This window comes from Dermacentor albipictus, chromosome 10 (assembly GCF_038994185.2).
Source record: "Dermacentor albipictus isolate Rhodes 1998 colony chromosome 10, USDA_Dalb.pri_finalv2, whole genome shotgun sequence".
In the NCBI taxonomy this organism is placed as follows: domain Eukaryota; kingdom Metazoa; phylum Arthropoda; class Arachnida; order Ixodida; family Ixodidae; genus Dermacentor; species Dermacentor albipictus.
The window spans coordinates 13,250,705-13,263,061 of NC_091830.1; the positions used below are offsets into that span (position 1 = coordinate 13,250,705).

General features: G+C 45.8%; 1 protein-coding gene across 4 annotated transcripts in view; it reads right to left on the reverse strand.

The window, feature by feature from the left end:
* Positions 1-12,357, reverse strand: part of Mbs (Myosin binding subunit) — a 98,794-nt gene that overhangs the window by 41,582 nt on the left and 44,855 nt on the right. For all 4 annotated transcript variants that reach the window (XM_065448964.1, XM_065448965.1, XM_065448962.1 and 1 more), the window contains exons 8-12: positions 12,126-12,256; positions 10,669-10,759; positions 9,086-9,292; positions 7,392-7,584; positions 6,334-6,455 (exon numbers count right to left, since the gene is read on the reverse strand). In XM_065448964.1, coding sequence (XP_065305036.1) covers positions 6,334-6,455; positions 7,392-7,584; positions 9,086-9,292; positions 10,669-10,759; positions 12,126-12,256 — 744 coding nt within the window. The remainder of the gene's footprint in view (positions 1-6,333; positions 6,456-7,391; positions 7,585-9,085; positions 9,293-10,668; positions 10,760-12,125; positions 12,257-12,357) is intronic.

The following is a 12,357-nucleotide window of genomic DNA, read 5'->3' on the forward strand; positions in this document are numbered from 1 at the left end:
TCAGGATTGTTTCCGCTACGGACACTAAAACAGGTTGCGGGTAGCCTGCCTCTTCCAGGCGGTCAATCTGCTTAAGAAAACTCGCCTCAGCTCGATGTGGACAAGACTTCTTAAAAACATTCAGCAGGCACATGTTGGCATTGCTGCGTGTGTGTTTCTTCTTTGTCCACCGTCATTTTAGCGCCTTCACTTCAGAAATCATGCTTAACCAACACGCCCAACTATCCATCCTAACATCTCAATGAAGTCCGTATTTCATCTCAATGAATTTAGTTTTTAATTCGAAGGAATTCGTTTAAATCTAAAAGATTTGTGGGTCCCTCTGAGTTCGAATTATCACACTGATGTGGAAGCAATGTTATGACGATCCTATTGAGATTAGTTGTTTACATTGATGCTGCTAGGCCTAGAGAGACAGCACTGTGGTAGGAAAGTGTGTCAATTGATACCGAATAGATGGCCCCGTGGCATTTAGCATTGTTCAATGCTCTGCAATGTCATGGTGCCACCTGTTAGTGGAAACCGATGCACTTTCTCGCCTTGATGTCATTTCTCGAGGTCTAGCAGCATCAAAACAAAAACTTATCTCAACAATGCCAGAACATCACTTATACTTTGTCCTCAGTGCAAGACTAAGCAATGGCTGATTTGACCATTTACTTCTCGATGTCACAATGGAGAGCAAGTAACAGAGGCGAATTAGGATCGAAGCAAACAGCCTGGGCACTCATGCTGGTATGTGTTTGGTAATGTTGCCAGTATCGGCAATGGTAATACAGAAAAAGCTTGTTAACTCTAATTCTGCGGGGATGCTATGGAAAGGTTGAATTATACAAAATTTGATCTAATGAAACTGAGAGAAAAGATAGCTCAGTTAAAGCGCCTATACAATCTAACATAGTGCGAGCGCGCGCTCGCTACTAACGTCTTTAGCTCAAAGCACTGGCACAGCCAACGTAACCGGACGCGGGCAATGAGGTCCAATGTGCTCGACATTGAGATGGCTCTTGCTCCATTCACGCTTTTGTTGCGCCGACTGTACCCACCCACAATGCATGGCGCGGAGAAATAAAGGCGCCCATGCCGCATCGCTGACGGTCGCAGACAGCCGTTGCAAGTGTTCAAAGTGGCGTGCAGGTCCAGGATTGTTCTGCGCATGCTCCAGAGAGAGAGCAGCCGACGATGCATACGTTGGAAGTCTAGAGCGGATGGCATTTCGGCTGGTGCAATGCAAGCGACATAGTGTGACTCGCCACAAGCAATGTGTGCTTAAAGTGTCGGACTATAAGCGTGCCTTCGTGCTGCCGACACTCACCGCAGGAACAGGAGCTGCACTCTAAAATGCACTCGTGAAATGCACCACAAGCTGCTGCGACATTGGTCTCCGTTGTACTTTCGTAGCTGCACCGGCTGCCCGCTGCTGAGTTCCACTATACGTACAGGCGGCCAAACATGTATCCTAACGATGCTGGTATATGTGTAATAGCCACAAATCTCGAAGGCTATGCTTTTGGTACTGCAAGTACCAATAAACGACAAGGCCACCATGTTTCAGACATTACCTGGTGCAGCTTGTTGGCAGAACACCTCTTAGGGAAAGAGCCTCCAAGATGTAACAAAAAGGTGTAAAGAAAGAAAATAATAAAAAGAAACATTCAGTGCCTCTTCCGCATTTTTATCTTGAAAGTCTTGAGAGAAGAACCAATCTGCAACAGAGGCTTTGGCCATGGCTGGCCAGGCCCAAATGCGCCTCTCTCCAGTCAGGCCAAAACAAAGGGCCGCAGATGGAAAGAGCAATGCTGCACGACCCATGTGGCGATGCCAGCGTTGCCAACGTGCTCCCACGCACTAATAAACTCCCCATCCAAGATGGCATGGAGTTCGAGTTATCGGTGGTGCTGTGAATTTCAGTGTGAATTAGTGGGATGAATTACATATTGTTTTCAATACATTGTTGGATGGAGCACGGCGGCTACTTTGCATTGTCTGAAATTATGAATTAATGAGTCGCGAATTAACGAGATTTTACTGTAGTATGACGACGTCCTGCTAAATCTCTCATATGTTTATTGGTTCATAGGTGTTAATATGCACCTGCTTGCAGCTGTGCCCAACGCTGAAGGGAATCATTGTCAGCTTTAGCATGCTTTTTTTTGTTGACAGATTTTCATGTAAAGAATGAGAAACTAATTATGCTTGAATATTGCGAATGACAGGAGATTTCAGGTGATTAAGTTTTACCTGGTCTTGTGTCTAGTAGCCTAGGCCAGGAAGAGTTTGATTTTAAGTCAAGTTACCACAGCACCTAAAATAACTGCCTAATTTCACATTATTCTGTTCAGTCTTGTGAAATGCACGAATGAGAAACCAGAACAGACATGCAGCTATCTCGTCGATGGTGGTTTGGTATTCTTTATGTACAAAAAACTGGAAGGTGATTGAAACTAGTTGATGTCGATGAAAGACCATGCCTTCCTGAGCAAATGAGGCGTGAGAACATGGCAGTCACTTCCCACAGCACTTTATTGCGTCACACCTCGTGTGAAGCGAGTAGGAGCATCGAACTGTTTAAATATTATAACTGCACAACCTTTACGATTGGCCCACAGTTGTGGACTGCGCTATCTCAGAGATCAGCCTACAAAAAGGGACAGAAACAGGCATACCCGATTTGGGAAAATGGGGGTAACTTGCGAATGAAGACGTTGTCTTCAAAACAGATTTCCAGCCAATATTTAAGGGGGGATGAGGGTCTTGAAAACTTTTTTTTATTTCTTAACGTATCTTCCTGAAAATTCGCATGCAGATATATCTTTCAATGCTGATTCCAAATATATATTCAGATTTGATATATCTCATTTAGAAATGAAGATATCGCAAAATAACTTATCCCACATAGGTCTTTTGTTACGGGCCATTATGGTTATTTCTTAATTAAAAAAACTAGTTTTAAAGAATAGCTGTCATTTCCAAGGACCTACTGCACATCCTAAAGCTAAAGAAATTTTTTAAAAGTCATCATATAGGTCATGAATGCATATCAAAGTAGGAAGAAAAAAACAATGCAGGAGTAATTAGCTTACACCTGACCTAATTGCTAGTCTATTTGGTTTAATGAAAAATGGAAAGCTTTAGGATGCAGCTGAGGTTTCACTGAAAAAAATGATACCTAATTCAATAAAATCAGTTGATGCAAACATTATGAAAAGTTCCGTAAGGCAAAGGCATTTGATCGAAAAAGCAAAGCTGAGAAAATTGCATTCAAAGTTTTGCTTACTCTGCCACTTTTGTTTACCTATCACATGGAAAAATTTAATGCTTTAGCATGCAGCCCAGTCATTACTGAACACAATAACACCAAACTCACAGAAATCTGTTCATGTAAAGATTGTGAAAACTTCTGTATTGTGTTGGCCTTTGACAAAAAAAAAAAAAAGCTCAAAAAGTCACCTGCTATTTTCTATGAATCTGCCACACATTTACAAAAGTCCTGGGCAGTAGTCCTGGGTTCTGTCAGGCTTGTGTTTCTTGGCCATCCTCTTCTTCACCTTTTCAGCGTTGGTGTGACTTTTATCAGACCTGCACAGCCTCTGCTTATCTTTCTCAAGGCTCCTACGAATGAGGCAGCTCCCAGGACTGTAACCAAGCTGTGCTGCAACAGCTCTGCTGGTTGCTGCCATTCCTTGGTTGAAGCGAGAAACTGCTTCTGCAACAGCTCTTTCAACAGCCAGCAAAGAGTCATGCGTGTTCTTGGAGCTTTGGCTCCAAATGACAGAGTGTAGGCACTCAATGGCGTTCTGTGTCATGCCATCTTTGCAGCGCTCCAAGAGGGCCTCGTCGCCCAGCCTTGCAAAGATTGGCTCAAGAGCAGTGCGAACGTGGCCTGGCAGAGGGTTTTTGTGTGGTGACGGCTCCACTTGGTTCGCCAAAGCACGATTGAAGGCACACCACGAATCAACCCCTTGAGGACAGCAACTGTGGTCTGGGGCTTCATCTGTCGAGGTCATGTGCAACAGCGTGGCATGCACTGCCTTTTTCATGCCTGCAACGTCGTGGCTGTGGCTCCGCAAGGCATACCCATAGTAGTTTGTAATTTTCTTTATCTTATCTTGGGTGAGGTTGCCCTTTCCGCCAAGAGATTCTCCTTGTGCCTTCTTCTTCTCCACCAAGTTGCGAAGAGCCGTCCCCATCCGCTTGTGGACATGGTTCAAGCAGTCTTTCTTTTCAATGGATATATATCCATACACTTCTCCTGAGGTCAATGCATGAAAGGTGCAGCTATCACCATCAGAAAGTATAGTTGTGTACCGCATCCCATTTTTTTCCAGAGACCTGTTGAACAAAATGATAGCTGCTTCAGTCTCCATCCGGCCGGCATTGCAGTCGATGTTTTTCATGCACTTGTGGTTCACAGCCCAGTCACCGTACCCATCATCACTGGGATCAGGTGCCCCTTGGCACCCACGACAGTACCTCGAGAGCACAACATGGTCCAGTACTAGGCCAGTGTATAGCTCTATGATGCAGCCTACTGCAATATTTGAATTGTGACCACGTGTTTTCCATGTGCCATCAAATATGACATCTACATTTCCTGGTGGATTCAGGAAGTTCTTGTACATGTCCTTCACCACTTTGACGCTTGCTGCTTCTGTAGCAGTAGCTACTGCCTGGCAAGCTTTCACCATGGTGTCCATATGCCCCCTGAAAGTCTTGTGGTGAAGTCCTCGGTGAGAGAGGTTCATGGTGGCACAAAAATCTGCTAGGGCAGTCGCTCCCTTGCCTATACTTTGAATTCCCTTCATTGCCCGCAAATTGACTTCAAAGGGCGTGATGTTGGATTTCCCGGGCACTCGTGGCGACGAGAAGTGCCGCTCGGCGAAATCGCAATTTGAGCATGTGAGCTCCAACTTCACTGCTAGGCCGTATTCTCTCTCACTGCACTTTGCGAGTTGGAGAGTGGTCATCCCACACTTGCTGCAGCTTGTGGACACAAACATCTTCTTTAGCACTGAGAGATCAACGATGATGTACTCTGTGCCGCGATCGTCATCTTCACTTGCTGTGCCGACGTTCATTAGCTCGAACTTGCGGGAAGTCGCGGACTGCTTCGCCAATGAAGTTTTAATGTTGTCTGCGTAATTTTCGCGCCCCGCGCACTCCGCCTCCGTGAAAAACACCGTGTCGAAGCGTTGAGCACGCGAGCTCGGTTCAGCCGCGTCCGCCGGCACCGAAGCGGCGTGCGGAAACGCCGAAGTCAACGTTAGGCTTAGGTCAGCCGGCTCGGCCGCTTCCGACGACACGGAATCCGAAGCGACTTGCAGCGTCTCAAAAGTTGGCATTTTCGACGGGCTTAGTCCAGGCGCATCCACCGGCACTGCACAGACTTGCGGTAACGAAGTTGACACTGATCGGCACTGTCCAGCCGCGTCCACAGGCGAAGCTAGCGTCGACGGGGTTTGTTCAGCCGCGTCCACCGGCGAAGCTGTTGTTGGTGAGCTCAGTCCTGCCGCATCCACCAAGGGCACAGCAGCTTGCGGCATCACCGAAGCTGTAGTTCTCGACAATGTAGCGCTGTTCTTATTCCATGCGCGTCTCTTTTTGCCGACTGCTTTTCGCGTGCTTGCTTTCAAGCGCGCGTCTCGCGCCATCGTGACACGCGGAACAAAGCCACCAGGCACGCAAAAGCAAGAAATTCGTGGTTAAAAGAAGCGACCCAATAGCCAAAATATCTAGAAGAACGATAAAGAAAAAGGCAGAACGAAAAATACTAGGAAACAAAGAGGAGCTCGAAAAATGACGTGCGTGCAGGCGAAAGCAGACGACGTGAAGGAGTCGAACAACGCGGCCGCGGAAGGCGAAGCATACGTCACGGCCAATCAGAGGGCTGTCTCGCGACGATTTCCCGCTTGAGAACGGGTGCCAATCCCTCCGCTGCATGAGGGTCTACAGCGTGCCGAGGGGCGCCAGAATGGAGAGCGGGAAACCAGCTTTCAAACGAGACCAAGATGGCGCCGATCGGTTCGCGTCGCGGGGAGCTACGGCAGCTTGAAAATGAGGCAAATCTTCGCGCTTGGCGTTCAATTTCGGCTCACCGACGTTTATAAATTACCGTTTATTTTATACTTCGAGTAGGAATTGCGCCATAATATTTTGTAGAGGCATAGTTGGGACATTAAAGACTTCAAAAACAAAATTTTTGAAAATTGCCATTTTTGACCATTTTTCGCGATTTCAAGACCCGCGTCCCCCCTTAAGGATTCTTTGCATTGTACCTACCAACATTGACATGTAGGTTACAGCTAGCGTCGCAAAAATCTTTTATCAACCTACCTGGCCACCAATATTGTCTCCTTCGAGGTATACAACGCCTGTCGATCTCCGCTTTGGCCGCCTTCGCCTTGAAATCGCCGACTGTGTGTTGGTCTTGGTATCGTCCTTGTCTCCGTCACCAACTGCATGCGAGAATAAGGGGTTAATCTTTTTTCTGAGAACCAAAGTGCACCTGATGTTCCCAAACAGTCAACTGCAGTATTTATTTTTCTATGATGGGATAGTGACATGGCAATTCAGCCATCTTCTCGATTTTCGGCAGCGAGTCAAACGAGGGTGAGAAATCACCTCGCCAGGGACTATTTCGACGCAACCAACAGACGAATGCGAGCAATAAAGCTGTTTGCAGAACTGCGCTGAATAAGCAGCCAGCGAGCAATCTGAGAGTAGCTCAGTTAGCATGGTCAATTCGTGTTTCGGAGGGTGGCGCAGCACGAAGCTATGGGCACAGCCCATTTGTGTTCGGAGGGGTGGAAGGGCAACAGGAGAGAGGCGCACGGAGAAGGCTGGAAATTGAGCGTGCGCAGCTGTTGGGGCGCACCATCGTGCAGCGGCTCAAATTTTTCGTTTCCTTTTTGCTTTTCACTGATTTCGCATTTCACTGCAATTTGGCACAGACACCCAGCAGCCAGACTTGATTGTTATAACCGATAATGCGGCGTCGTGGCATTGTAATAGGTGAATTATTTCACCATGGAAAACATACAAAAGTTGACGGTGCAGCTGCTTCTCATTGTTAAACGATATATTGTTAAAAACCGGTATCGTTATAAGTGGGTTCAATTGTATTAAAATTTGACTTTAAGTATGGCCATAAGTTAGTGCCAGTAAGTGTGAATGGAAGTGACTGGACGTGACTGGGTGTTCGTGACCAAGACTAGGGAATGCGAGTGAATACCAATGAGTGCGAATACATAGCCTGAAAAAAATATTTGCGAGTGAGCACGAGCGAGTGTCCGCCTATTTTGACGACCTACACAAAGAATTCCTACAGAAGACTAGCATGATTCCCACTGTTAAATTCACACTTCAAGCTCATGTTGACCAGGTGGACGCACCTTCCCTGGCAGTGATCGCCGTGTCGTCCACGACGCCCCGTGGCCGAATGGGAACGGTGACCGTGTGGCTGACCTCGGGAGCTGGGGTAGCCGTCACTCCCCTTTGACTTCGCGCCCTGGGCATGGAGAAGGTCACCACTGGAGCCGTTTCGGGACTGCTGGGTACTACTCGGACTGCGGGTGGTTCTTCCTCCTGGATGAAGAGACAAAAAAAAGAAAGAAAGAAAGAAAGAAAGAAAATGGTCGGAAGATGGTCTTAAAACAGAAATTCAAGCTGGTTTGTTTGTAATAATAGATAAATCAGTGCATTAGACAAGGAATGACAGCAAAAACGTAAACACACTATGCACTCTGACGTCAGAACTCTCTAGATTTTGTTTCTGCAATAATCACTTGTCTGATGTGCTGCGCTTTAGCCTTGCTTTCACAGGGTAGCAGACTGGACTGCAAGAGGTGAGGTTAGGGTTTGCTGGTTCTACAGTCGAACCTTGACATAAATAGTTAAACCTCGATATAATGAACTTCAATATAAAGAAATTCTCGATATAAAGAGGTATTTAACTTTTCTTAACCACTTGTCCATAGAACACCATTTATTCATAACCTCAATATAACGAAGCGTGTTTATACGCGATTTCGATATAACGAAATTTCACTGCCGCTGTAAAGGAATACAGAGACAATAAATGGAAATTTATGCGGACACAGATAGGCAAATGGTCGAATCACAAGCGGCTGCTTGCAAACGCTGAAGCGGAGCTGCGTCATGTTCCATATAAAGTCCAAGTGCGATAATATATATCCTATTGCGCCCCCCGCAGTATGTGCTTTAGGGGCGACTGAAAACATGTGAGGGCGAGACAAGAAAGATGGTGGCTTTACGAGTGCCGCCTTCCTGTGCGAGCAAAGGGAAAAAGGGGGAGGGGAGCGAGCTTGTGGTAACCCGTTCAAGCATGCACGAAGGGACGGAGGCGGTGGGGGGTAAGTTAGCAGGCACCTCGGCCGTGCCTGTGCGTGGGTGTAAGCACGGCTGAACACAAACGCAGCCACACACCCTGCTTTAGAAGTAATCTGCTGCGTGTGCAAAGAGTGGGCATGCTACGACGGCGTGGCATCATGTACGCTGTCTTCCCGTGCGTGTGGTATCAGTGGTTGAGCAATCTCTAGTTTCGAAGACCCGTTGAAGCGAGAGGCGGACGAAGCATTCTATATCTGCTGCCCGCACAGGGTCCACGCTATCAGGCGCGAGGGCGGGGGCATGCTGCACGTCAGGGGAAGTGAGCGCAGCAGTGAACTGACCACTTCTTCCTTGCACAGGGGCCTAAAACGTAAATAAAATTATCTTTTTCTTTATAGATTATTTTTTTCAGACATCCTATAGTTCGGACTCCCTTACATTCCCAGTGGAGTCTGAATCATCGGTCGTCAACTGTCGAAACTTACGCACTTTGATGCAAGCAAAGAGAATATAAGGGCATTCAATGGGCTCGATTTATTGTTGGTGAAAACCATATGAAGAAAAGATAACTCTATGGCCTTATTTTCAGTTTTCTTCATATGTGTGTACTTTGATATGCTTTGTCAATAACATTCAAGTTGAAAATGCATGCGCGAATGTAAACACAGCCCCCAAGGAGGGGGTTACCCCCAGTGAAGCAGTTTTGGGCGGCGCCAGTGAGGCACGCCTGCGTTACCTTGTCCCTGTTCCTCCAGGAATGCCGGCGCACCAGCTCTTCTGTTGTGGTGGTAGTGGTGGTGGTGGTGGTCGTGGTTGTCGCGGAGACGGGCGCCGCGCCTATGACTGTTGGCGGGGGCGGCTTGTCCTCCTTCTTGTCCTCGAGTTCCTGCTGCCGCTTCAGCAGCTGCTGCTCAGCCGATTTGACGTCCTCTAGCGTGACTCCCTGCAGAGCAAGGGAACGTGAAACCATAGAATTATATTCATTTGCGAGAAAGAGATGTGTGCGAATGTTATTTGACATTTCAAATATAGATCGAATAGTCCCCCATGCTTCAAATCGTGATCGATTCGACAATCTACCATTTGAGACTGTCGAGCATTCGGTTACAGCCAGGTAAGTTATACGGGTTGATGGTGGCTACAGCGCCTACAGGGAATGATTAACCCCATGTAATGCACAATGTATCGTTTCTGCTATGCCAGGTTTGATGACTCGAAATCCTGATTTAAGCATGTCAAACTTAACACACAGCCTTGACACACAGCTTAACACGTAACATAATAATACATAACACATAGTGTCTTGGCATGCTGGCAAGTAGTGAATCATCTGGCAAACCAATTAATAATTATTTTTGTTCCAATGAGGTTTTTATTAAAGTAACATTAAACTGTTTGTCTTTTTTGCAAATGTAATAGCGAGCTGGTGCAAGAACTTCAGGGTGGCATCAGCACCTGTTTTGCTGTTTATCTTTTCTAGCTTACCAAGTGCCATCTCGTGGCAAAATTGAGTTTCTTTTGTTTTTTCTAGAAGCAGAATGCTAGTACAGTTTCACTTAAGGGGAGACGTTGCTTGTCGGACCAAAACTTGGCCCAAAAAATATTTTCCAATTTCTTCACTCCAGGTTGGTGTACAGCACTTATTTTTGCTTGATTGTACCCCTGTATCAACCTAGATCAATTTAGCCTTTGCCATAATCACCATGAACAAGTCATGAAGTATTTGTCCGTTTTCTCAAAACAGCATTTCAGATAGTGCCACAGTTTTGGAGTGATGACATCTCCAGTTCGACTTATCCTATTGCAATAATTTGTTTTTGATACAAGGGTAGAAGGAGAGCGTAGTAGGACTAAAGTTAGAGCAATTATTATTACAGACATATTCAATAAGATATAATTCCTCGTAAGCGGTTGACATGCTATAGCTCTGGCCCAAATAAGTCTAGAACACTCATTTTTCCAGCACTTCAAACTCCGATAATTCAAGATCACTTTGATATGCCACTCTTTTTCATAGCAAATGACATTTCATGGAGCCCACCTCCAAACTAGTTCACAAAAAATAACAAATTTCTCTATATTTAAAGAACTACTTGATGCACACAAAAATCAGTTGCACATTTGAAATAGGCATGCAGAAGTACATACATGATGCAAGTTAGACCAAAATGTACCTATAAATAAAATAAAAGGCAATCCTTTTAAATAGATTGTCCCCCTTGGCTAATCCTCTTAGGGACCCTTTAGGAACACAAGGACATTATAAGCGAACTGTGTAATGCCCAGAACAGGTAACTTTCTTTCATCGTTATGTCTCACCTGCGTCGACCGTCTCGTTTCTCGGACTCTCTTTGCATGGGCCTTCCTCTGTGTTTCAGATTCCTCGTCCCGTACCGGGAGCACAAAGGTCCTGCTCATCGGAAGAGAGGAAATGGGAAAAGAAAAAAGAAAGAAAAAAATTCAAATTAATCCTGCTAGTCGGTAATTTAGGTTTAACACATTTGCTGTATATTCAGCATCAGTAAGCAATAGCAAGGAACAGAACGTATTAGGAATTTGAATTGTTCAATGTTTCATTGGACCCAGAAATGCAAGCCTTAACTTGTATAAATACCTCTACAACATACCATGCGCAGTGAAATCGATGGAGATTTCGATGGCTTAAGGGGACACATAATTCAAATCAACATGCATCAACAACTGTGCAGTAGAAGTCGATGCATGTGATGCATGATGTGATGCGTTAGCAGGGCTATTAACCTTGAGGTATGAAAAATACTGCTACCATCGAAGTCTAGGAAATATACCACAGTTCGGTGAAATATACTAATTGCATTATTACTTATGATCGACCTTTGTTCATAAAAACATTTAAGACTTATTTTCGAATCAAACCAGGTTACTGCAGATGCTGCAGCCACTGAGTGCCGTAAGAACAGTAAAAGTAGTCGGAAATTGGTTTGCAAGTAGAGTGGAACGTCAATTAAACGTCCCCCGGTCATGAGACTACCTGCATTTGACAACGAAAGAATAATGAGTAGTGCATGGATTTGCCTAAGCTTTGTGCTTGTGGCTTTAGACTTCTTGTGTTATTTTTTACACTATTTTTCTACATTTCCAATAAGTGGTGTCCTTTTAAACACGTGAGGGCAATAAGTCTCCATGCCACGACCAATCATTGCGAATTGCTGTTTCTGCTACCGAATAGTTTGTTGAAAATGGTCAATTTGCAAAGCCACAAAGCCATTCAAAGCCAGAAGGACAATAATGCCCATGCTGGCTAAACTGCCACGTTTGCTGCTCCCACAGACACTAGCGCCACCTATGTTGCCCCGCAGTGAATTTATGCGGAAAACCCTATGCATCAAGTCCCCGCACCCTGATCCCTTGTACGAGAGACGAAGACTCTCCTCTCAATCAAGAACCGTATATCGCCGCCGCATCACGCATATCTCACCGCACCAGTCATCCCCTTCAAGTTGCCCGCCCACTATCACGTACTACTACGTTTTCAGCTTCATTATTTCTTCGAGCAGCCACGGACTGGAACGGCCTACCCCATGACATCGTCGCCATCGCTTCAACACCTGCTTTTCAAGAGCGCGTAACAGATCACCTTCAATGTTAAATCACCATCGCTGTTTGTTTTTTCTCACTACAAATGTAATCCCACCCCTTATGTAACACCCCCTGAAATGGGGGCCTTTAAGGAATAAAACTGAACTGAACTGATAGCTAACTGAACAATCCGCACCATTGCGACAGTACACACAAACCTTTTTGGGGTGTTGTCGGTGGGCGGGGTGGATGGTGCAGAGGTCGTAACCTCCGTTACCCCGCTGTCGGCGCTGACCCGGAGCGGTTTTCGAAGCGTGACAATTTCTGCAGGTGGTGAAGGCTCTTTCTTCTGCAAGACCAATAACAGGCATGTGCACAATCACCCAAAACCAGACGCTATTGTAAGGTTTCCATGCATGAAGGTACGGTACATAGCTGCTTGTAAGTTTT